Source organism: Chiroxiphia lanceolata, chromosome 1 (genome assembly GCF_009829145.1).
Source record: "Chiroxiphia lanceolata isolate bChiLan1 chromosome 1, bChiLan1.pri, whole genome shotgun sequence".
In the NCBI taxonomy this organism is placed as follows: Eukaryota; Metazoa; Chordata; class Aves; order Passeriformes; family Pipridae; genus Chiroxiphia; species Chiroxiphia lanceolata.
The window spans coordinates 104,251,393-104,276,888 of NC_045637.1; the positions used below are offsets into that span (position 1 = coordinate 104,251,393).

The following is a 25,496-nucleotide window of genomic DNA, read 5'->3' on the forward strand; positions in this document are numbered from 1 at the left end:
ACATTGCAGTGAGTAACATACAGTAGTCTAAGCACCTTTTATTACCAATGCATTTAGAGCTAAAATTTCATGCACTATTGTAGTACTAGGACTTTGGTCTGCCTAACGTGACTTCTTCATAATTTTTAATTAGAAAATGAAATAAGATCAAGAACTATAAATCTTTTATAAAATACATGTATTTTCTCATATTTGATACTTTCTAAGAGCTGGAAAGGGTCTGAAAGCTAAGTGGTTTTATGTAGACGTACCTCACAGAAAGCATCTTCGAGTCACCCTGTGTTTCATAAATATTGTGATAAACCTGGACAACTGATATGACTTGGATGGCCTCTTCCAGTCTTGTTTTCTTATGCACAGATTATCCAGAATGTATTTTAATAATAAGCTTGTAATTCTATAATAGATATTCATAGTTTACTTTATATGTACACCACTTATTAAACACGAAACATTGTGTACATATTTGGATGAGTGATACATACATATTCTGTGCTCCAGGAGATAATAGAGCCATGTGGTGGGCTGGTACTGAATCCCCTGACATGTAATAAGGTATCAGCTTACCTACAGGCTTCTTGACAATTCTGTGGTCTCAAATTTCAGATCAATTTTTGGGTTTTTTTTTAGAACCCTCCTTCCTTGGTTAGGGAGCTTTCTAGTCTCCAAATTAGAGGAAACATGCTCAGAAGGTTTTTCCCACGACACCAGGATAGCAAATTGAGAGTGCATTGTGGTGGTTGTTGCAAGAGTCATCACATACAGGGTTATTATGGTCTGTCTTAGTTTGACGTGTACATTGACAATGTAGCTGCACCTCTCCTACTGCTGTGTAGCAGGGCATGTGATAGTTCATTGTGTTGAAACTATTGATTGCAGAAGAGACTTTGAAATCATGTCTTTGATTAGATGTTTCCAGGCAATAAACCCAGGCTGTTTTGCAATGCACAGATTAAAACCTAGAGATGTTAAAACCAGAGTATGGCTGCTTATAAATTAAGTTGAAGTGGTCTTTATGAAAGGCGTCTGTACTATCAAATCAGCTGAGAGGCTGAATGTCATTAAGGATGGTCGCAGATGCAGCATTCATGCATCAGAGAGCTCTTCATATTGTGTGCCTCCTATTAAGGCTTTACATTTCCTTTTGATATGTCAGTGCAGAAGGAAGAATGTTAAAAAATGGCCCTGTAATTTGTACTTTAATTTCATTCCCTTTACTACTACTCATTTTTTTCCTGATTCTATGGAAAGAAGTAATTTCATTCTTAGTTTCATCCTTACTTTCAAAATGGCTACTGAGATGTCAAGGGCAATCATTTGTGCATTTGTGTGTGCACTTATGTCGTAGATGCATGTACAACTTTATTATATACTCCAGCAGCCTGCTGACCAATTCCCATGAAAGAAGAGCAGGCTGACTGCAGCAGGACTACTCTGAACAAGGAATGGATAAGCCACCTCTTTTTCAGGTTATAACTGCTACAGCATAGAATTTAAAAATAAAATAAATAGTGTTTTTCAGACCACCACACCAGTTGATAACCAATCTCCTTCACCAAAAACCTACATTGTCTATTTTTCCATCTAAAGTTAGTGGCTGTAATGAAAACCTCCAACCGCTGAATGGGAACATTCTTCAAGGCATGTAATAGCGTAGCTCCACTGTGAGCTGTGGGCTGATCTGATATGGCTAGACTAGGCTGCAGCTTTTGCACAGCTCAGAAACTTCACTGAAGCCCAAAAAGTTACTATGCTTGCATAGCCACAGCAAGTGACCTCCTAAAGTTAGCATAAAGCTTATCTGATTATTTCAGTTTTTGGAAAAGCATCCAGTTTGCCAATCTTCATCCAGTTGGTGTTCTTAATGCCAGACTCTCTTTGTTAAAAATTAGAAGCCTAGCAGAAAGAGAGGAAAAAAAAAAAAGGAAGAGAAACACGGGGACAGAGGGGGTGCATACAAAATTATCTGACAGGCAGGTGTGTAGACAGGCAAAACAATATGTATTTATCTTTGAAGTATAATCATGTTCGGATATTATGCAGGAGCTTCAGTCATGATTGACACCCTGCTCTGTACTAGATGCACCATAGACACTTAATAAAAAGCAGTCCTGGAGTCATAATAAAGAATTACTGGGACGTCATGTTTAACTGAAGCACCAAGTAACTTACCACAATCAATTGTAAGAAAGAATTTATAACATGGTTCAAGAGGACTCTGGATACTCCCAATATTATAAGATAGAATAAATGGTAGTATTTTAAAGTACTTTTGTGGCCAAGTATCCATTATGTTGTCTGTAGTAGGAGATAAAGATAACTCTGGTTTATTAGTGTGGTAATTGAGACTGAATGATGTAGACAATATAACAGGGAGGCAAATATATATTTACTCAGAACACTTAAATGCTTCAGTAACTTTAGTGCATTACTCTGCTAACCTCTTCCAATTGTTAAATATGTATTGAGTAGATAATGAGGCTATATCCTCAGTAACACAAATTATTTAAAGTAAAACAGTGGTTTAAAGCTACTAGTTGTCAATTATTCCAAAACCTTTCCCAAAGAAGTTCCCAAGATGAGAGCTGTAGATCACTGTCAGTTTAAAAAAAGAAATTGTGTTAGATTAGGTTGGCCCTTTCCCGTGTTTTCAGCTGCTAATTTGCATTAAAATATGGCTGAATATACATCAATTCTTCACTAATATTGCTTTTCCATGGAAGTATTTACTGTATTCGCCAAAGTGTTGCTATGTACTTGTCATAGAAAAGCCTTCAAGTCACATGAGGTCTCTTCATCCAAGCATAAATGATCGTATAAGAAGAAGAGCTGACAGTCTTTTCTCTAGTACTTACCTTTCAGGCTGTGTATTAGTGAAAGGATGCCTTTTTTCCGCCCCACAAATAGCAGATGGAAATGTTCCAGATTGATTTTGATTTCTCCTTTAAAGGTGACTAGAAATTCCAACATAATTGCAGTAAATTTTGATAATATTACTGTAATTCACTTCGCATTTTTTTCAATATAGACCTTCTCCTATTCATCCATGGATTGCCTATGATATGATCTATACTGAATTAAGAAAAAGACTACTTCAGTGCAATATTTTAAAAGTACATTTAAATCTCATCCTGTCATGTTTTATGCACATGACATACATGATCCAGCTACCAGTTGGGCTGGTTGCATTAGTAGCAGCCACAGGTTGCTCCATATAGCTCCCTAAACCAGTAATTTCACAAAATAGTTATGTTCATGGATATAATATTTCCAGTTGGAAGAAACGAATAGTAAAGTAGGTAACATATTAAAATAATTTGTCTCAGTGATTCTCAAATGTTATTTCATTTTTTCACTAATAGACTTTAGGGATAGTAGGAATGTAAAATTATTTTGCACTAAAAAAAGCATCCAAATAAATTAACAGACAGTGCTTAAATGAGAGAAGGAAGGAAATATGCTTAAGGTAGGGTTTGAAGGCAAACTTAGAAGAATAAGCAAGAGATAAATGTGTGGAAGAATACTGTGTCTAGGAGGAGACAATTATTTTGGACTGTTCAAGTGGATGAGCAGTAATTAAATTATATTTGTAAATAAACAGATTATTTAATTTCTTCAAGGAGCATTAATCTGGAAATGAGCTCAAATAAGACTGGTGATTAGTGTAGAACAGTTGCATTTTTGACAGGTAACCACCATTTCTGTTTGGTTGTTCTAGTCATGATGCAGAATAAGAATCAAATTCAGTTCTATTTGCACATCTATGAAATGCAGATTAAAGTCTAGTATATGTTTGAGACATATGGCATGATTTTCTATTTAGAATCACAGAACCACAAAATATGCCGAGTTAAAAGGGACCTATCAGGATCATCAAGTCCAACTCTAGGCCCCATGCAGCACACCCCAAGAATCACGCCATGTGCCTGAGAGCATTGTCCAAATGCTTCTTGAACTCTGTCAGGCTTTGTGCTGTGGCCACTTCCCTGAGGAGCCTGTTCCAGTGCCCAACCACCCTCTGGGTGAAGAACTTTTTCCTGATATTCAGTCTAAATCTCCCCTGACACAACTTCACGCTGTTTTCTCCAGTCCTGTCACTGGTCACAAGAGTGAAGAGATTGGTACCTGCCCCTCCACTTCCCCTCACGAGGAAGTTGAAGAGTGCAATGAGGTCTCCCCTCAGTCTCCTCTTCTCTAGGCTGAAGAAACCAAATGGCCTCAGCCTCTCCTCATAATGTTTTGATTGTCAAAATTTTTCATTATGCGGTGTAGATTGAGACCTAGGTACCACAAAAGAAATTTCTAAAGGTAGATGCTGTCTTGAACACATTTAGACTACAAAAGATAAAGGGGTACGAAGCTGAAAATTTATGAACATCTTTAATTTGTTTGATGTCTACAAATACACATTTCCTTTTATCTGCTTGTTTGTTTTAATACAACTACAATAACAAACTGATGGTCAAGACAAAATGCATTCGCTTCAAACTATAATGCTATATTTTTACCTGCATAAACAAGAAGAAGATAATGTCTTTTTTCTGCCAATGCACTCTCATCTTCCTTTTTAGCTGCATTAAGAAAATTAGGAAAGAATTTCCTCGCTTTTCTAGAAAACAAACATTTTCTTCAGGCCTTTACAGCTTCTCATAGACAGATGAGATCATATCAGAGATGGTCACAATTTTCATGTGTCCTCTTTCTCCCTCAGAGAAAGATCCATGAATATTAACCGTCCCAGTAGAAAACCCTGTGTTTTTCTTAATAAACCCAAGACTTCCTTCAGTCACAGAGCTGTCCATTATCTGGCATTTCATTCTGTGTACATAAAGTTTTGTTTGGTTATAATTTGAAATACATAATTTGCATTTGTCTTTCCTGAGTGAAGTCCTCATATTTAACATTCTGGAAACCTTGACAGAAATTCTGCTATGGATAATTTTTAGAGCTCTGCTATGTAAGGGACAACCAGAATATAAAAGGCAAACACAACGTTAAAACGGTAATTTGTTAGCATAAAGAAGTTTCAGAAGTTTCACATTCTTTTTCAGCTTGGCTCATTTTCCTCCGTGGTCCCACCCGATCACTTTATTGGGTGCCATTTGGACCCATCAGTGTTTGAAATTCTTCATTATCCTTTCTAGCTTTCTGACATTGTTTCCCTCCTTTACATTCACATACTGTAAATATAGCTCTGTCCAGGACAAATTCCATTTAGCAGACATTGCTTGACAGCTCTAGTAAATTCAGAATGATCTATTCATTCATCAATATGCATGTACAATTTCCATTATGCTCAAAAAAATTTGTGTACAGCTGTAATAACTGGAGTCTTTTAACACTTTAGTGTCTTACTAATTGCCAGGGAGGTTTCACCAGTAGACTGAGGTGTCTCCACAGTTTCCAAGGGTCTGGGAGCGTTGATCATTTCCCTGTACTCAGACTGGTGAGGCTGCACCTTGAATCCTGTGTTCAGTTTTGGGTGCCTCACTGAAGAGACATTGAGGTGCTGGAGGATTTCCAGAAAAGGGTAACAGAGCTGGTGAAGGGTCTCAAGAGTAATTCATATGAGAAGCAGCTGAGGGAGGTTGTTTAGCCTGAATAAAAGGAGGTTCAGGGGAGACCCTATCACTCTCTCAAATGTCTTGAAAGGAGGTTGTAGCCAGGTGGGTGCCAATCTCTTCTCCCGACTATAAAAGCAATAGTTCAAGAGGAAATGGCCTCAAATTGCAACAGGGAGGTTTAAATCAGATATTAGGAAAAATTTCTTCATGGAAAGGGTTGCCAAATATTGTAACAGGCTGCTCAGGGAAGTGAGGAAGTGGTTGAGTCACCATCCTGGTCAGTATTTAAAATGTGTAGATGGGGCACTTGGGGACATGGTTTAGTAGTGGACTTGGCAGTGCTGGGTTATGGGTCCTTGTTGACCTAAGTTGCAGACAATTGACAGTTGCAGCATAGGGGTGCTAAAGCTTGTAGTTGCCCTGCTGAAACTGCGGGACTGTCTCACTGCTTGCTTAGAAACATCCTCACATTTACACTCTGGAAAGGAAAGGTTAGGAGAAAGAGTAGAAGTATCTAATAACTTTATAGTGAGGCCTAAGACAATTTGACCATTGCAAAGGTTAATATATTCAACTTGGATTTGTTGAATCATGTAAAGTAATATTTCACAACACCCTCCAGGAAAAACAAAAAAAACTAAAGAAGAGTATATAAGATGGTTAGCTTGTTTTATAGGACCAAAGAATGCCTGAAGATCTTTGTAATGATTTTTGTGTGACAGAATCAGTCAAAGTTAATGATTTTGCAGGCCTCAGTTGTGGTTATATTAAAAATAATTGCATTACCCTTGCACAACTCATTTCTGTTGCTACATAGTTTAAATATTTTATGCAGTTTTTAAGGCCTGATCCTATTCCGAGGTGGGGAAAAATGCAATAATCTGTGCCATTTCTTCCGCCTCAAACCACAAGGAAACTTTCTACTATCACCATTATTGAGATACTCATCAATCAACCTGCTGAATCTTCCTGTTTTGAATTACCTGTCTTATCCTTTATAGCCATTTTTTAAATGTGTACCTACTTATGATCAATTTGAGTACGTTTTTGAAAACCCCAATCAGCATATGCTAAAGAAGTGTGAAGTCTGAACAACTCAAGTTTTCGTCCCGTGAAGGACTTTATGACCTGAGCGATGCGCAAGTATCTATGCATAAAAGTATAAATGGTGATGGCCAAGTTTTGTTGTTGTTGTTGTGCTTGTTGGAAGGGCTCTAAGAAGCAGAAATTTTATGTAAAAAAATGGTCTGCTGAGCCTTTAAATACTAACTCGGAGAAGCTGCTTATTAGTTATTCAGGTGAATAATAAAGACCAACAAATACTGAAAAGGTTTCAAGAGCTCAGAATGAAAGTGGTAGGATTTTTTGCATGTCATACTCAGAAACTTTTCTTTTTTCCATGAATATACGCAGTCAGTTTGTGATACTATATCAGCTCTATCACTTCAACTATAGCTAAAGAACAGAAAATGTAGGTTTATAAACTTGAAAAATTGTGGGACATAGAGCGTGAGGAGAACAGAAGATGTGAACAAGAAAGAAGTTATGGAAAGAGGCAATTTTGAACCAGTTTAATGACACTAATTATTATTTGGTTCTTACTTAATTCCCAGAAAACTCACACGTGGACACTCACATATGATTACTGGACTGTAAGTCCAGTATCTGTGGGTTATAAGGAATGGGGAGGGCATGGCAGAGGCCTCAGGATGATGCAGAGAAGAGGTAACAGAGTCTCTGTGTGAATATTTATTCTTTCAACAACAGAGATAAGTATAATAAAACCACATTAATAGTGCACTTTTTCATTTCATATTTGCTACAGATATATTGGCAATACTTCTATGAAAGCATTTAAAATATGATTGTATTAATACTCGATATGGACAAAACAAGGGAGGGAAAGGCTCAAGGAGGAAAAATTATGGCAGTTGGACAAGATTACAGAAACACTTTTCCCAAGACTGGCATTTAAGCTTTATCCCGTGCTGTGCTCAAACCTCTAGGCCACAGCTCTCCTGGGATATCACATATTACGTATGGATGAGCTTTCAAAGTGACCTAAAAGATAGGCACTGTACTCTCTCTGAAAGGCAATAGGATTGAGAATCTTAATATCCCAAGGCCTTTCCGAAAATCTCATCTTACACACAGTCTTAACCACTTCATCACAGTCACTAAATAACAGCAGGTACTTGTTAACAGCATGTGTATTAGTCACTGAAAATAATTTATCCCTGCTTTGGGGCTCCTCTAAAGAAATTATACCTCTCCATTTCTCAGCCTTCTCTATATAACACCTGAGAAATAATTGTTTTCATTTTTCTTTGCCTCATTGATTGTAGAATAAATAATCCATGAATAACTCCCTACCCTCATTATTCTACCGCATCTGGTGAGCAATAACTTTTGGTTCAGCTGTTTAAGGGCAATGGCAGGAGGGATGGAGAGGGATGAGAAAGACCAGTCAGACTCTTGAAATCCCTAAACCATAAGGCTGGGATATGGCCAGGCTGCCTCAGTCATCTCTTGTAGGTGAAAACCGTAGTGATACTTTAATGCAGCTTGCTTCCTGGCTTGCTCTCGGAGTGAGAATTAATTACCGAATGGCAACATCTGCATTAGTGGCTCCTGCAGCCCCAGCTCTCTGCGGGCGGGATGGTGCTCACCCCCCCAACCCAGAACTAGGACCGCTCGGAGGACTTGCCTGCTGGCTGCCTGGCTCGGATCCCGGCAGGCTGGAGCTCGGGGAGCCGCTACCACGGCGGTGTGCGGGGGAGCGGTGCGGAGGGAGGCAGGAGCGGCCGCGGGGGCGCGCAGGGGAGCCGCGCCTCCGCATCCAGTGACACCGGCACCGGCCCCACTGCCCCCGGCTCCGCTCCGGCCCCGATCCCCAGCCCCGCACTGGCCCCGGCCCCGCTCCGCCCCAACCCCGTCCCCGATCCCCGCCGCCGTCCCCCAGCTTTGCCTCTGAAGCAGGCAAGGGAAGACGACTGTGGTCCTGGAGGCCCAAGGGGCGCAGAGGAAGAGGGAGGAGCTGGAGGAAGCGGGGGGAAGGGGAGGGGAGCGCTGGGGAGAGGATTTTCCCTTCTTCTGCCTATTTTTTTTTTTTTTTTTTTTTTGGAGGAGGAGGAGGAGGAGGAGGGAGGTTGCTGCTGCTGGTGGCAGGTTCCTCCTGCTGGAAGATGATGAATACATGAGGGAGGCTCTGAGCTTGCTTCTGTGCTGCGGGAGTGTCTCTTTCTCCCTCCCTCCCTCTGCCTGCTCCTGTGTGAGTGTGTGTTTGGCTCCCCGGCTGTGTGTGCGTGTACACTGTGTATATATATCTGAGCTGGGAGGTTATTGCAAGCTTCTCTCAGCAGCCTGCTCTGTACAGGAAGAAGGGCTCAGCTGCAGTGGTAGCATCAACAGCAGCATTAGCGGCACCAACTGCTATTTTTGCCTTTCTTCCTTTCATCTCCATCTCCCTTTCCCCTCCCACCCCACACGTCTTTTGGGGGATTGCTTTTGATTTTTTTTTTTTTAATTTTTCTCTTCTACAATTCTCCTTATTTCATACTTCGTGGCTTTTTTCTTCTTCTTCTTCTTTTTTCCCCCCTTCCTCTGAGAAGGAGGGACAGACACAAACACAGAGAAATAAGGGAAAGAAAAGTACCGGGACTGATCGTGCTGCTGCAAACCCAAAGATAGCAGGTGAAGAGGGGGTTTGGCTTCTACCCCAAGGTAAAGCCCTGCCCCCTTTACCTCCTCGCCACCTCCTCCGAGAAGGAGAAGGAGAGAGAGAGAAAGGGCCAAAGTGGAGAAAAGCAGGTCTTCTGCGGCTGGCATTTGGAGTACAGGGAGCCAGGAAGTGAAGGATGGTTGTGGTTACCCGAGCTGGCTGCAGGGCAGCTCTCTTCCTCTGGATTTTCAGCAGCATTAGCTGCAGAGCCAGGACTGCTCTGCCTGCATCTCGTAAGTAACCTTTGCTAAGAAACATGCACAATTTCACTTCTGCAATAAACTGGAGGGAAATTCTCACAACTCTGAAGTTGATTTTCTTCTTTGCTGATGAATATCGTGTTTGATTTTTCTTTGTATTCTTTTCTGTGTGCACTGAGGTTTGATGCTGTTTGCAGTGCTCCCCATCAGATCTTCCTTGGTGTAGATGATTTCACTGGTAGCTGGTGTGGAAAGTTGAAAGACTTGCTCTGTGATATAGTCTTGGTTCTGCAATGGAGTCAGATGGGGAAAGGAATCAGCAGCTGTTCAAAGTTTGGGGGCAGTTTTTGTTTGGCTTATGGTTTGTGGTTTGTTTTTTTTTTTTCCCACCTTTCTCGGAGGGTATGCAATTTGCATTTGGAAGTACTTCACTTCCACAGTTTTGGGAGGTAAAAGGGAAGATGTGAGCAGTTTCCATAACTAGTGTTAGAGGAGCAGCAAGAGAAAATTCTCTCATTTGAAGAGGAAAGAATGTTATGAGAGGGAACTGAGACAGGACAGCTTTTCTTGAGAGTGAAGTTTCCCTACCCATAATAAAATGAGCAAATGTATTTTAGAGAAGACCAGCTGCCTCCTAGGGAGGCAGTAGTAGTAGAGAGATGATCAAGCATCTGCTGAAATGATGAACTTTCAGACCAGAGAATTGCAAAACCCTATACAGGATCCAATTCTTCTATCAGTGTAAAAATGACAGCATATTCATTGATTTCAATGGGTATTAGATCAAATCTTTAACAGTGCACTGAGCTGTGGTTCCGACCAAAACATTTGCAGGTAGATGTCAGTGTTAAGTGTTTAGTTGTTTCTCTTCAGACCGTGTAAAACATTTGCCATTTCCAAAGTGTTTTTGAAATGCATACTGAAATGAAACAGTGCATTTTTATAGAAAAGTCAGAAATAGACGGTTCTGCTGGCTCACTCGGCTGTTCAGAGAGGAATGAAATGTCCTGAGGTGTTACAGATAGATGTGTTGGGATTGAGTATATGTGAATGGACACTGATTCTACTGACCAAGCAGGGAATTGTCATAGAATGTAATGTATATAGTGCATAGAGATCTGTGTAGATCACTTTATTTATTTATTTGTTTGTTTGTTTGTTTCCTTGGGGGCAGGACTAACAATGCAATGATTAGGGAACTGGAGCACTCCTATGCTTTCTCAGTGGGTTTCTGTCTGTTATCATCTGATATCTATTGAAAAATAAAACAATGTTATTGTTCCAGGATTTGCTTACACTATATTTGTTTGTGTGTCAACAGAAAATGCAGAGCAATGTCTACATTGCATCTAAGTCTCAGAGGCTATAGGATGTTCAGTTATTTTCTTACCTTTGGTTTAGGAGAAATATTGATCCTGAGGTTTACTGCTTAGTTTTGATCAGCTATCTAATTTTTCTTAAGAATATTATTTCTTCGTGGTCGCGTCTCAGGCTCTGCATAATAGGAATGTCTGGGAACAAAGATTTATGATTTAGATTGCCAGAAATTTGTTCTTGGAAAACCAAGTTCCCTGCTATTAATAGGGTTTCTGAGCTTTTTTGTTTGTTTTGTCATTCAGTAAGTAATGGCTGTAGTTTTAGTTGAAAATGACATACAATGGGTTATCTGGTTACCCAACAAATAAATCTTTAACTTTTGAAAGAAGTTAGTTGAGAAGTTAATGGTTGTATATATCCTTTATTCCTGGAATTTCCGATTACAGTGATATTAATACAAACTTAATTACAATTTACTCATATACATTCCCATCTTGACAGTTAGATATTCAAAGATTTCCATATATTAATTCACCTCCCAAGAGCTTATACACTATGCTTCTTATGTATTAAGTAGCATTTCATTCCTGACTCACTTCTGAAAGTGAAATGGAGCTAGATTTGTTTACTGGAAACAGAAATATGGCTAGAAGTACACGTCAGCCTTAAAATTACAAAAGGATTGTTCACATTGCAGTACATGCTGAAAATTCTTGTAAAGGCTTACTGGTGCTTGGGAAGGGGTACTACAGTGGGAACTCAAGTGCTGTGTCACAGTAGTTTGGTGCACCACTTCACTGGTTATTCTCTTGCATGCTTTGCTATACAAACTCATCGTGTTGTATTTTGTCAATGTGCTATATTTTCTGGGGTTGTTTGTAACTTTGAATGCAACTGATTGTGAATGGCATTGGAGAGTTTTGTTTTCTGTTGCCAAGATACTGCACTTAGCTTTTTATCTCTCTCTCTCTTTTTTTTTTTTTAATTCCTTATCAGTTGATTTTGAACATCATATTGGGAGTACTTCTGACAGAATTAAAACCTGTGTGAAATGCAACTTTCATGTAAAACTTATTTCCAACCAGAATTTCATTTTATCCTCCATTGTTACTTTATGTTTTGACTTTGAAATAATTAAGAACAGCAAGATTATTCTTTACAGTATTTTTTAGGAAATATGCAAGAGTTATGTTGCACAGTGAATTACAAATCCCTATATATGAGCTTGCTATTCAGTATTTTCTTATAGTCTGCTAGTGCTGATGTAGAAAAAATACAGTTTTCAGAAAGAATAGAATTGGATGTAATTTATGTGAATATACTGCATCTCAACTGTTTGTTTACTTTGCAAAGCAAGTAAGTCTATCTCTGTCATTAGAATGGTGTCTCAGTAATACTGATTCAGAAGTGATCGTGTTGAAAGCTTTTTATCTTATTCAGTTTTATCTCAAGATGAAGTAGGTGTTGAAAGCCCATCTTGTAGTACAATAAACATACACTGTGATACAGTATCACACACACTAATGCTCAGATCTTACTGTAAATTCTATTTGTGATCATGTTTTCATACCTTGGCGATAAATTCTTCATATTCCTGCATTTTTTTTGTAATAAGCATAGAGGGATGAAAACACTCAACTTTTGGAGTCAAGGCTAATGAACAGCTCAACCAGGAGAGGTCATCACAAGATAAAAAGTAACATGGCAAATACAGATTTAGTTCTTTATAGTCTTTTACATGACTAAGATGGAATGATAAGAATATGAATATGGGTAGACTACCTTTCATTTGTATTCGTACAAAAAACCGAAAACACACAAAGCAGCAAACTTGTTACTTAATGAGAATGTTAAAAGTATTCGTTATAGGATCATCTGCTTCTGTGTGAAAGCAATTCACTTAAAAAGTAATTACTTTTCACAGCTAGGTTTTTGATTTTGGTTTTTTTTTTGTTTCGTTTTGTTTGTGTTTTTTAAGGTTGGTTAGTTTGGTTTGGTTCTTTGGTTGGTTTTTTGGTTTTGTTTTTTTTTAGTTGTGTACATTTTTGTGCAATGCAAACGTGATCAGTACAGAACTACAGAACTATCAAAACTTCTAGTTCTGATACTTTTCATGCTTTTGCAGTAGGTCCCATACAACTGCTGTAGTTGAAGTTTGAACCCATTTTACAAGAATTGATGCAGAAATCAAATGGGGGGGCAGGTATAGTAAATCATTAAGATATATAAAAGCAAAAATATGCATTCTTTTTTATCTCTTGCAATAATATGGTGTAAAACACAAAGAGTGCTTCAGTAAGTGGTTTGATCTGCAAGAAAGTTTGAAAGTGAAGTTAAAGGCTGTGAATTGAAAACTTGTTTCTGAACATTGGCTGTTTCTCTTGCAAGGAGATGAGAAGTATTTTTTTATTTTCTTTCTTTTTTTTTTTCCTCAGGCACTTTTAACACATTTGAAAGCCTATTTCAGTTCATGCAGCTGTGACAGGAAATTCTTTATATATAATGTATTAGTCAGACATTAAACTGTACATCTTCTTGAATAAGTAACATTACTGTGTACCTATGACAGACAGTAGATTTTCTTGTAGGTGTTCCTTGGGAATTTCAGCTTGGATCTCTAAATCTTACAAAGTATCAGATCTCATGTTCACTGTTTAGTATTTATTGCAATATTTTAGACTTTTTAAGACTGTAATACTTTTAATGTTTTGGACAATAACAAACTATGCACAAACTATGGGAGTTTTCTTTCTCTACATATGCAGAAGATCTAGCTTTGAGTGATTTGGCTCATAGGTCAAACATAAGATAACTAGTTAAATCTTGAGGTTTACCCCTACCAATGTCTGTTTCCTAAGTACCTGTCATGCTTGGTCTTACAAAAGTATATGGACTCACAAATTGTTTCAGTCACTTCAGTTAGAAAATGTTAGAGAAGCAACATTAGTCTTCTTCATCAAATAAAATAATGAGTGACTTCATAATTTTTTTTAGTCTTAAAAATATTAAAGAAGAAATTTAAAATTATAGCATTATTTCCAAAATCCACATCAAGATGGAATCTTTCTTTAAAAGATCAGAAAGACCTGTGGGACAAAGAAGGCAGTCCAGTAGCTTGAGTCTTCTCCCACTGAAGGAAATAGAAGTTGTGCCATGGATTTTAGGAGCAGTGTGGTTTTTTGTCAGTGAGAAGTTCATGATTCAGTCCATTGGTATGAGATACTAGAAATGATTAAAAGGTTCTTCAGACTTCAGCCTTTGAACTAACATTGATTTTATCTGTATTGCATTTCATTTATTCAGCTGCTTCATTGGCATTGCATAGGTAGATAATCTGAGACCACCAGCCAATTGCAGAACATGTTAAATCTCTAAATTTGATGTTGTAAGAAATTACAGTAATCGGTAATCAATTCCTTTGAGATGTTTGCCATTCCAACTTTGAACACATCAGAGATACAATAAAAATATTTTCAAGTCCAATGTTTAACATTTATGAAGAACTTGGGCTCTTGGTTTTAATAGCTCTGCAATTTTAAAAGCAACTTTACAAAGCTGAGACTTTTCCTACCTAAGAAATTGTGTCAATGTTCATTCACTGTTGTAGTAGCCAGCCTTTTCTGATTTTGTCTTTAAGCCTGAACAACTGATAATTCAGAGCAGAAAAGGATATTGACATTCACATTTACCTCTTTCCTCTACCTAAAAAAGTCTAGAGATTTTTTTGGCTTTACAGTCTCATGGCGGAGAGATGGTTCTTTCAGACATTTAACTTAGGCAGGAGGTCCTGCTAAGCCCACTGGGGGACTGAAAGACTTGTTTACACTTATGGTTCATAATTTGATGTTAATATTTATCAGCCTTTAAAATATTTATCAAATATTTTATTTTCAGCTGAGTATGCACTCCAGAAAATGTGTTTTACATAAATCAGTGGCTAAAATCAACTTCAGCATATCTAGAAACTCTGTTACCAGGTTTTGCATTTGTATCTGTAAAAGCTCAAGTTGGGTTACAACCTTAAATGTGTAAATAAAATAAGCAGCTAAGAGTAATTTCTAGTAGCTAGGGAGAATTTGAACAGTTTTAGCCAAAGGATTTTCCATCCCACAAACAAATGTGATATTTTAGAATGAACATTTAGTATTTGTCTGTGAATATTTTGTCTCAGCTTAAAGGGAAAGTAACATTTTCTTATAGCAATTTAATGACTATCTAAATATGACATAAACATTCTGTTTTATTTTGTAAAACTGCTATATCACTTAATATTTTCTACTCTTAGCTCTGGGAAATCAGCAATACACATGCTACATTTCTATTTTCTGTTTTTACAATGTAGGAATTATCTGTCTATAAGAATTTTTTTGCATCAAATCTAGAGAGGTGCCACTGTCTGGGGTTTTTTAGTCACCTAGATGTTGATAAATAGGTCTCTTATTGATTGCTCAATCATCTTGTGTACTTAAACTGGTATTTATTATGAACTCAGTGAAAGCCTGGAATTTAGAGGGTAGTAATACAGAAGATCAGCAGATGAGCTGAGGAGACTGCGAGGGTCCATTTCCATAAGGGGTAGCAGAAAGTTTGTGATGGAAGGTTTGCCAAAGAAGAAAAGGGAGAATTACTTTCATAATGAATGGAAGCTTAAAAGTATATGAGCCTAATGCAATGGGATACAACATAGCAGGCAAGGGAATCTCAAATTGGGATCTTTTCAACAAGGGAATCTTTTGCCTACTGGCTCTGAGCGTAAAGTTCTTGAAGCACTGTTTGAAATGCAGTTAAATTGGGATGTGCTTTTACTCACAGTTACATTTATGTTAATAGTAGCAATACTATGGTTGGGGAAAAGCTTGTCATATTTAAAACCAAACCAACAGACAAGAAAACAAAAAACTTATTTACACCCTGTTGAGCCAGGTTTCAAATACAGATGCCTTCCTAAGATCTCTTGACTCTGCCCAGATTGTCAGTGAAACACAGGAAGGGTTTGTACATATTCTTTTCCCTGAATAGAGATAAAAATTCAAATACCTCAAAAAAGATGAGGAAAAATGAAAATAAGGAAACTAATTTTAAAACGCAAAAATTAAAACTAGTGGCATCCCTCCATTGTTCTGGACTACAGGAAAAAAAAAGCTGGAGGGAATGTGCTGAAGAGAGATTGTCTCTCATACAAGAACAGTAACCTGTTTTCTTTCTGCTGGGGAATGGAGTCAGAGGGAGCAGCTTGCCCTGTCCACAGTATTCACATTGCATTAGGAAAGGAGTGAGCTTCTGTGAGAAACGGAGTCAGAAGTATAGTCTGTACAGGGCAGGCTCTCTATGACTACATGCTCCCAAGCTTCAGCAAGCTTTACTCTCTAATGTTTTTTCCTTTGGTTTTGATCCAAAAAAATTATGCTGCTGGGCATACTGTCAGTTGTATGATGAATGTCCTACCTTCTTCTTCCCTGGTACAGCCAAACTGTTAGAAATGATAGCAGAATTCCCTATAGATAAGAGAAGGTATCCATTACAGTTCCAACCTTCTTCCAAAAAACAGATACCACCAGACCACACGCCCATTTGCTTCTGTTCTTAATTTATTTGCCATTTCCACATACCTACTTTATCTTTTTATTAACCATCTTACTCTCTTTCTCTGCCCTCTCTCCACCCTTCCCTCCAGCAATAAACTGAATCCACTAGTTCTCTTGGATTTTCATTGATTCATCACCGGATTGAGTAATTTGCTGAGGCTGAAAGTAAGGGAGATTGTCTTCATTGATTCCTGATTAATTCATCCATTTGTGAAAGCTAGGTACACAGGTAATAACTCAATTGAAATTCCTTCACTGCTTAATTGCTGTGCCATAATCCTGGCCTGTTAAATCAGATATTATTAATTAATTTAGGATTTATATTTTTCCAAAAACAATTATTAGAATATCATTATAAGGAATGCTTTTATTAACTCTGTTTGTGATTATTCATAAAATGTAGTTTTAGACTTTAGGTCAGTGCAGAGCATATATTTTATACATATGGAAAAAAATTGTGTCAAAGGAATGCTGTGATGGTCCCAAATATACGTCTTCATAACTTATGAGGCCAAAAAGGATCACTAAACCCAGCTATGGTGATATAATAGATTGTGTCACTACTTTTATCTGCTTTACACAGCATTGAATCAACAAACCACAGAATGTTTTGGGTTGGAAGGGACCTTTAAAGATCATCTAGTCCAACCCTACCTCTATAAGCAGGGACACCTTCCACTAGAACAGGTTCCTTAATGCTCTGTCCAACTTGGCCCTGAACACTTCCAGAGATGGGACATCCACAGTTTCTCTGGTCAGTCTGTTCCAGAATTCCTTTCTTTTGTGTAATCTAAATCTACCCTCTTTAGTTTAAAAATGTTCCTTCCATACTATCAGTGCATGCCCTAGTAAAAAGTCATTCTTTATCTTTCTTGTAGTCCCCTTTTAAGTATAGAAAAGCTTCTATGAGGTCTACCTGGAGCCTTTTCCTTTCTAGGATAAACAACCTGACCTCTCTCAGACTTTCTTTATGAAAGGGAGAAGCCTTCTGCCCATTTCCATGACCCTCATCTCAACCTGCTCCCACAAGTCAATGTCTTTCATCTGCTGGGTTCCCTAGAGCTGAACAAGTACTCCATGTAGGGTCTCAGGAGAGGAGAGTAGAGAGGTAAAATCACCTCCTTTGACCTACTGACCATGCTTCTTTTTATGGAGCCCAGGATATTACTGGCTTTCTGGGCTGAAGGTGCAAATTGCCAGCTCACACATAATTTTTCATCTGCCTATATCCCCCAGCCCTTTTCTGCATTCAATTCATTCATCACCCAGTCTGTATTGCTACCAGGGATTGCCCCAACCCAGGTGCAGAACCTTACACTTGGCTTTGTTGAACTTCATGAGGTTCACAAGAGGCGACTCCTCCAGCCTCTCCGCTTTCTATGAGTGGTGTCCCGTCCCTCAGGCCATCAACTGCACCACTCAGCTTGGTATTGTCCACAAACTTGCTAAGGGTTCACTCAACCCCACTGTCTGTGTCATTAATGAAGATATTTAACAGTACTTGTCCCAATACCCCTGAGAGACACCACTCATTACTGATCTTCATTTGGACTTTGAGCCATTGATTGATTGGGCATGGCTATCCAGCCAATCCTTTTCCATCTAACAGTTAATGTATCAAACCCATTTCTCCAATTTAGAGACAAGGGTGTTTTGTGGAACTGTGTCAATGGCCTAATAGAAGTCCAGGTAGGTTACAGCAATAGCTCTTCCCTTATCCACCAGTGCAGTCAGTCCTTTGTAGAAGGCCAGCAGATTAGTCCTTTTGCCCTTCATGAAACCATGTTCACTTTCTCTAATAAACCTCCCTGTCATCTGTATTCTTTGACATAGCTTTTAGGAGAAACTTTCATGGACTTTCTAGAGACAGAGGTGAGGCTGACTGGTTGGTAGTTCTCCGGATATTAATTTTTACATATTTTAATAGTGGGAGCAATATTTCTCCTTTTCCAGACACTGGGAATTTTACTTGACTTGTCATGACTTTCAGAAGTGATAGAGAGCAGCTTAGCAACTATATCTGCCAGTTCCCTCAGGGTGGGACTTCATTCTCCCGATCCCTGCCTTGATATTCAGGGGCTTCAGAGATGGAGGAAATGCAACTGGTAGTGAAAACTTGAAAAAATGTTGCTGAGTACATCAGACTTGTTCATGTCAGTTGTCATCAGATGCCCTGTCTCATTTATCAGAGGGGTACAGTTTATTTTGTCCTCCTTTGTTGAGTAATGTAGCGGTCAAGGCTTTGACGCATTTCCTCCTGACATTGAATTGTCTCAGTCTGGAGCTATGTTCCTTACCCTAAGTTTATGACTTGACACATGGGCACATAGTTTCCTTTTACCGCCTGACCGAGATGTCCCAGACTTGTGACATGTGTAAATTTCAAGTCATCTTCAGTTTCATAGACTGTATATTTTTCTGCAGTTCATACGATAATGATGATAAGTAATGAAGGGCTCAAAATCAGACTTCTACTAGTTCTCACTAGAAACCACTCATTTCTTTTGTGGAAATTTTAAGATATTTAGTGTCACATTTATACTAATTCTGAATAATTGTTAAAATAGTTTATACTGTCAGTCAACTGTCTTCAGAATTCAAAATGCATGCTAGTACAATGTATGCAGAAAAAGACATAAATGCAAGTATATGAAAATTTATTGTGATCCAAATTTGTATTCTCAGAAAAAACCCCCCACCTTCAGAAGATCAGGATAGTTGACAAGATCTACTTTTTATAAACCCATGTTGATTTGCAGTAATTGCATTTACCTTATTTAAATTTTTATTAATAAGGTTCTATTATTTTGTCTAGCAGCAATATTAGTTTAGCAGCAATGTTAGTGGGAGTGTCTTGTAATAGTGCAGGTCATTCTCTTCAGTATTTGCACACCACAGTTTCTTTCAGTTCTGTGGAATTTCCTTGGTGTTCCAAGGGCTATCGAAAATCAGTAATAATAATAGTCAGAGACCTCAGATACAGCTTGGCCTGCTCCTTGAAACTGTCTAGCCTTGTTGTCTTCTGTTTAACATCTTCGTAAGTTTTTATTAGAATGTAAATGGTTTTGTTGCCACTCTGGGATCTGACTATGCAGTCTTGTTTGTTTTCTTAACACTGTATGTTTTTGTCTTTTCTACGTGATTAGCAAATTAACCACTTGTATGTAGGAGTCTTCTGGTATGGCTCCTTTTGCTCATCTCCTCTCTCACTTCTTGAAAAAACACAAAAACAACAACCAAACCTGATTTTTTTTCTTTTTCTTTTGTTTTTGAATAAATCTTATGTTTGTTGTGCATAGAGAAATTAAACCTTGTATCCTTTTGCTTATAATTTTTCTCTTTTTTTTAAACTCTGATTTACAGGATCACAGAATCGTGGAGATTGTAAGGGACTGCTGGAGGTTATCTTGCCTTGCTAGAGTTAACTAGAGCAGGCTGCCCAGGACCATGTCCAGAGAGCTCCAGATATTCCACAAGCTCCCTGGTTCTATCTCCTCTACAAGGAGATACTCCACAACCTTTGAGTAACCTGTGCCAGTCTCACAATGAAAAAGTTTTCCCTGATGTTCAGAAGGAACCTCCCATGTTTCAGTGTGTGCCCATTGCCTGACAGGTTGCTGTCAGACCCTTTCTCCATCCTGTTGAGACCTCTCAGGATGACACCATGACCCTCTGGCGTATCAGCCAGTCCCCACAGTTTTGTGCCTTCAGCAAACTTGCTGAGGGTGCACATCATCCAGATCCTTAACACAGATATTGAATGGGACTGGACCCAGTACTAACCCCAAGGGCACACTGCTGCAACTACACTTTGTGCAGCTTGTTTTTCATTTACTTCACTGTTCATGCTGCCCATACTGCACCAGCTTTTCTAAGGGTTTGGTCTGGAAGGGTAGATTATCTGTATTCAACTAAGCCTTTAAACAAGTGCTTTAAAGTAAGCCTGTGAAGACATAAAATAATTCCTGAATAAATCTTTGATCACGATAAATGTTTTATTAAATTCTTGGTTGAAATGGGACAACCGTAGAAAAACACATATTGGAATTTAGGTAAAAGACTAAAAATGACTATTCAGCTATAATTCTCATTATTAAATGATAATATAATAGAAGCATATGTTCACTTTATTGTTGATGTTAATGACCCTAAATTACCTGTATTAGAAGTTTTAATTCTGACTTATACAAAAAAATATTATATGCATATATGTATTAGGATATGGTAGCTTGTGTTATTACCTTCATCTGCTTTATACAGCATAGAATCAATGGGCTATAGAATGGTTTGGGTTGGAAGGGACCTTTAAAACTTACCTGATCCAAACCTTCTGCCATGGGTAGGGACATCTTTCACTTAATGAGATTGCTCAGAGTCCTGTTTGATGGGGTATCCACAGCTTCTCTGGGTAACCTGTTCCAGTGTCTCACCATTCTCCTCATAAAAATTTTCTTCCTTATATCAAATGTAAACCTACCCTCTAGGAAGGCTATGCAGCAGCAGATAACATGGCCTTAAGGAGCCTTAGAGGAAGATGGTTGTTGGTTTCAGTCATAAGGAAATAATATAACCTTTTCTGACCAGTTCTAGCCTGTTACCTCCTACTGCTTCAACCAGAAGAGAAGATTCATTGGATTATAGAGATTCTCTGAATTCTTAATTTAATAACTTGCTATTATTAAGTGAAGTCTCACAGAAATGCCCCTCCCAGTCTTCACTAACATCTTTATATTTATAGAGAACAGTTCAGAATTCTTGTTGTCATAGACAATATTTATATTCTCAGTTTGAAAGTCACTCCTCTTTGGTTGCTAAAGATTTACTTTCATTAAATATCAGCAAATGCATTATGTCCATTGTGAAGCATGTTCAGAGATGGGAGTTGATTTTATTTTTCTCCTCACTGGGAAAGGAAGTTGTTCTTGGTTTTATATTAAATCTGAAATGTGCTAGCTCAAACTATGTAGTTTTCATCATGTCGTGATACCATATATGTATATCTTGAGGGATTTTCATGAAGGGCAAAATGATCATGTCACAGAGCAAAATCTACTATAATATCAAGGAATCTTTCTGGTATAAATGATAGTGGACTGATCCTACATATTAATGTTGACCATTTATATAGGTTTTATTGAGCTGACAGGAGAGAAATTATCTTGCAGAAAGAAAATTAATTTGCTACTTTTATGTATTTTTTGCCATGAACGTAAGCAATTCATAGTAAATTGTTTATTTTTTTCCTGACCATATTACCCTCTTAGATAAGTCAGTATTTTGTTTGTCTTGAAGAATATTGTGATAAGTCAAGTGAAAGAATGGAATCATTGTGCTTGAAAGTGCCTAGAGAGGGAGCTTTTCTGCTTTTCTGCTAGATTCTTGAAGAGCTTAAATCTTGGATATTAACTTAGAAATATAGCAGAGGATTCACTATACTTTGTGTCTCATTGTAAGTAACCCTTCCTACACAATCTTCACCAACAACAGGTGAAGAAAGACTTTTGAATATAACATATTGCTTGAGTACTTCACTTGGAAGCGTTTTTCTTATTTATAGAGTCCTGAAAAATATAGTTGAAGACAGTGGGGAACAGGGAAGTAAATTTTGACATTCTGAAATGAGGACACAGAATTACAGGCATATCACAAAAGCAGACATATCAAAAAACAGTCTAATGAGTGAGAATTCTGTCCACAAAGTTCTGACTTGAAAGTTCCCTTTAATTCTTCCGACAAAGTCTGGAAAAGGAAGATAGAACCAAACTAGAGAGATGTTGAGATGGAAGTTAGTACTGAAGTTTCAAAATGATCCAGATTCAAAATTCGGTGGAGTGAGGTCAGTCTTTCTAGATCGGTCATATATTCCTCAAATACTAGATCAGGACCTATTTTGCCATCTTTTTTCTGATGGGGGTGCACATGCAGTGTCCCTTTGGATTTCTTGAGATTCTCTGTATCATATACACTGTAAAGTGTTGATGTAGGAAAGCATCCCCCAAAATGGTGTAAGATGGCATGTTTGCAAGTAACAGCTGCATGGAAAGTGCATGAGTAACTAAATAAAAGGAGATAAATGTAAAAACAAAGAAAGTAAAACTGAATTAACTGAACTATAAAACTAAACTATAAAAAAAAGATATCATAATTTTGAGAAACCACAGCAATTGTTTCAAGTCTGCTTGTACAAGTGAAAAGAATTTATTGGTGCGTATCTTGTTAACACAGAGCCACAAAGATAAGCACTGTGCTGAGAATTTTTCAGAGAATTTTTTGTGCCATTTCAGTGGCATGATTATCATTTTATCATTATACATATATTTAAGACAGTATTCTGCTTCCAAAGAAAAATATCATTTGCAAGTATAGCTTGTTATTTGTACTTATAAATCAATGTATTCCATGCTTTGCTTTAATAACTCTGATTAAAGAAAGCTATGGAGGATCTCACAGTGATTCAGAATAAAAAGATGTAAATGCTTCTAATAACACACAAACTTTATATATCAAAGGAAAATTGTTCTGGTGTCAGTTTTAATGAGGACTGTAGTCATTTTTCAGCACTGGCATTTCATTCTTAGAAAGTTGTGTTTTCTTTCTTTCCATCTTCCTTCTGCCCCAAGCAGACATTTCAACTAATTCAAATGAAAGTAGTTCTATCATATTCCTGGAGATTCTTTTCCTTTGATTTTGGCAGAGAAGCAAGAGGGAAAAAACCCAGAAATCTTCTTGTATATTCTGGCAGGCAAATCCATACTGATATCTGAGATGCACTCATACAGAGTTGAAAGATGTGGATGTTTTATGATAGAAGGGATGTGGAGACCATAAGGGCAAGAATCAGAATGTCCTTCTGTAAAATGTTGTTGATATTTTGCAGGGGAAGATTTAATGGACATTTACAGCATACATGTAATTAGCAGCTGGGTTGCATAAATATCTAGTATGGATGGGAGTTCCTCAAATGCTGGCCAGAGGCTGTGGCAGAAGACAGGTAACCTGGAGCTGGTTTAGTTCCCTGCAGTTTTTATTGGACGTTACATGTTTTGACCACCTTTTCATAGATATAAATAGAATAAATATTCAAACCACTTGTAAGAATTAGCTTTCATTTACAGAAATGTAAATCTGGCCGTGCATTATGTATGCCTTTAATACAAAGAGAAAGAATGTGGCATAAAATGCAACTGGTGGTAGCAAAAATTTTCAATAATGAATCTCTAATTTTGTTTCAGTAACAGTAGTGTTTTCACAAACATTTCATGTTTGTATGGTTTTCATAACCCATACTAAAATAGTCGAGCCACATTCTATACCATAAAATATCCCTTAGATTTGCAAGCTGCATTTATGAAATCTGACTAGTAGAAAGGTACCAGAAATACTTTCAAAGAAGAGATCTGATTCAGTTTCAGATTTGCTCTTCAAATAAAAGCTTTGTATTGTTCTGGATTTGTTTAATTGAATTTAATACACATAATCAGGCTGCTAAATGGACTTCATACCTAAAGCCTGATTTTTTTCAGAATAACTCCTCTGCTAGTTTAATTTCTGTGACTTGGGCAATTTTATGGTTGAAATAATAAGGGATCTTACTCTCATAGAGAAAATGGGAAAAAAGATAACATAAACATTGACTTCTAGGGACACAATAATAAATAAACAAACACCAGCAACCTTACTCAAGGTTATTTATGAGTTTATTGACTTCTGCGTAATCCTTCTAAACAATTAATACTTTTTTAGTTATCAAGTTTATTTTTAGAAGGATGAGCCCTTTAGAAATTAGTTCTTAAGGATTTTGAGTTCCAAAGGTTACATTCTGTTCAAATCAGAGATACAGATACTAATTTATCTAGCTGGTACTGAGTGTTCAATTTTAGAATACACAAGTTCTGTCCATCTTAATCACAATTAGAGTTTTTCAAAATAGCAGTGAATTAAGCCATGAAATGTATGTGATTTGAATGGCACGTAGAAGGTAGAGCTATCAGTTATTTTTTTTTAGGTTTTTTTGACTGTTAAGTTTGACTTTTTGGCTGACATGAGATGGCTTTTTAAAATTTTGAGGCTTAAAAAACTAGAATAGTATCCAATTAAATTGATTGATTAGAAATTTAATCTGTAAAGAATGGATAGTTTATAGTATGAAAATCTTGTATCTGAATGTCTTCAGGTCTTTGAAAGCTATCACATGTATTCAGATAATTTCAACTACTAGTCACCATCTTTCTCCACACAAGCTAAGAATTATTAACCCTCCAGTGTACAATAAAGCATCTGCACTTCCAGTCCATAAAATCAGCAGAACAATATGCATCTAACATAATTTTTAATAGTTATTAATACATGTTCAGTTAAAGGCATTTCAGTCACTGATCTGAAAGTCTGAACTACTCATGTTTTGCAATGGATTGTCTGTCAATATCTTTGTAATTTTGATTAGTGTTACACTTGATAGAATCTCCAGAAGGCCATCTTTCTTAGAAGTGTTGTAACTTACAACAAGGTTCTAGAGATGGTTTAGGCACATTTTGGTCACACTGAAAGTCTGGTTTTTTTAATGTCTGGTGTGATTTTTATATGATTGCTAAATATATTTTCAGTGTTTGTTAATGCCATCAGACATACTGCTACATCACAAATGAATTGCACATCCATACATCAAGTATTACTTACTGTATTTCGTGCTAAATTTTATGTTTCATACACTAAACAAGTAACTTTCCCATGAAGGTATAATTTCTGAAAACCCCTTATGTTGCCAAAATATTGCTAAGTTTTAGAAGATAAAACATTGGAGACCATCTTGGCAAGTACATGTATCAGCACAATATGGCATATACAGTGAAGCAGTTATCTGTCCCGTAGCTTCACTGCTGTGCAGTGTTGAGGAAGCAGCTCTGGGTTGGTGTATATGGAGTAATATTCTGTAGGTAAATAAGATGTCCACTTAAAATGTCCACAGGGCAGTGAAAAAGGAAACTTGACGTCAGTTTAAGATTGGATAAAATTTATTAGAGCCAGTTTGAGGGGAACACAATGATTCATAGGGAGCTAGGATCATAATATGAATACCTCAGATTGTTGCTGAATTATGTGACTGCTCATA

At 37.5% G+C, this 25,496-nt stretch overlaps 1 protein-coding gene across 1 annotated transcript in view; it reads left to right on the top strand.

The window, feature by feature from the left end:
• The first annotated feature begins 9,102 nt into the window (after positions 1 to 9,102).
• Positions 9,103 to 25,496, top strand: part of CNTNAP2 (contactin associated protein 2) — a 1,030,565-nt gene continuing 1,014,171 nt past the window's right edge. The window contains exon 1 of the mRNA XM_032681831.1: positions 9,103 to 9,518. Within this exon, the coding sequence (XP_032537722.1) occupies positions 9,422 to 9,518 (97 nt within the window). The 5' untranslated portion in view covers positions 9,103 to 9,421. The remainder of the gene's footprint in view (positions 9,519 to 25,496) is intronic.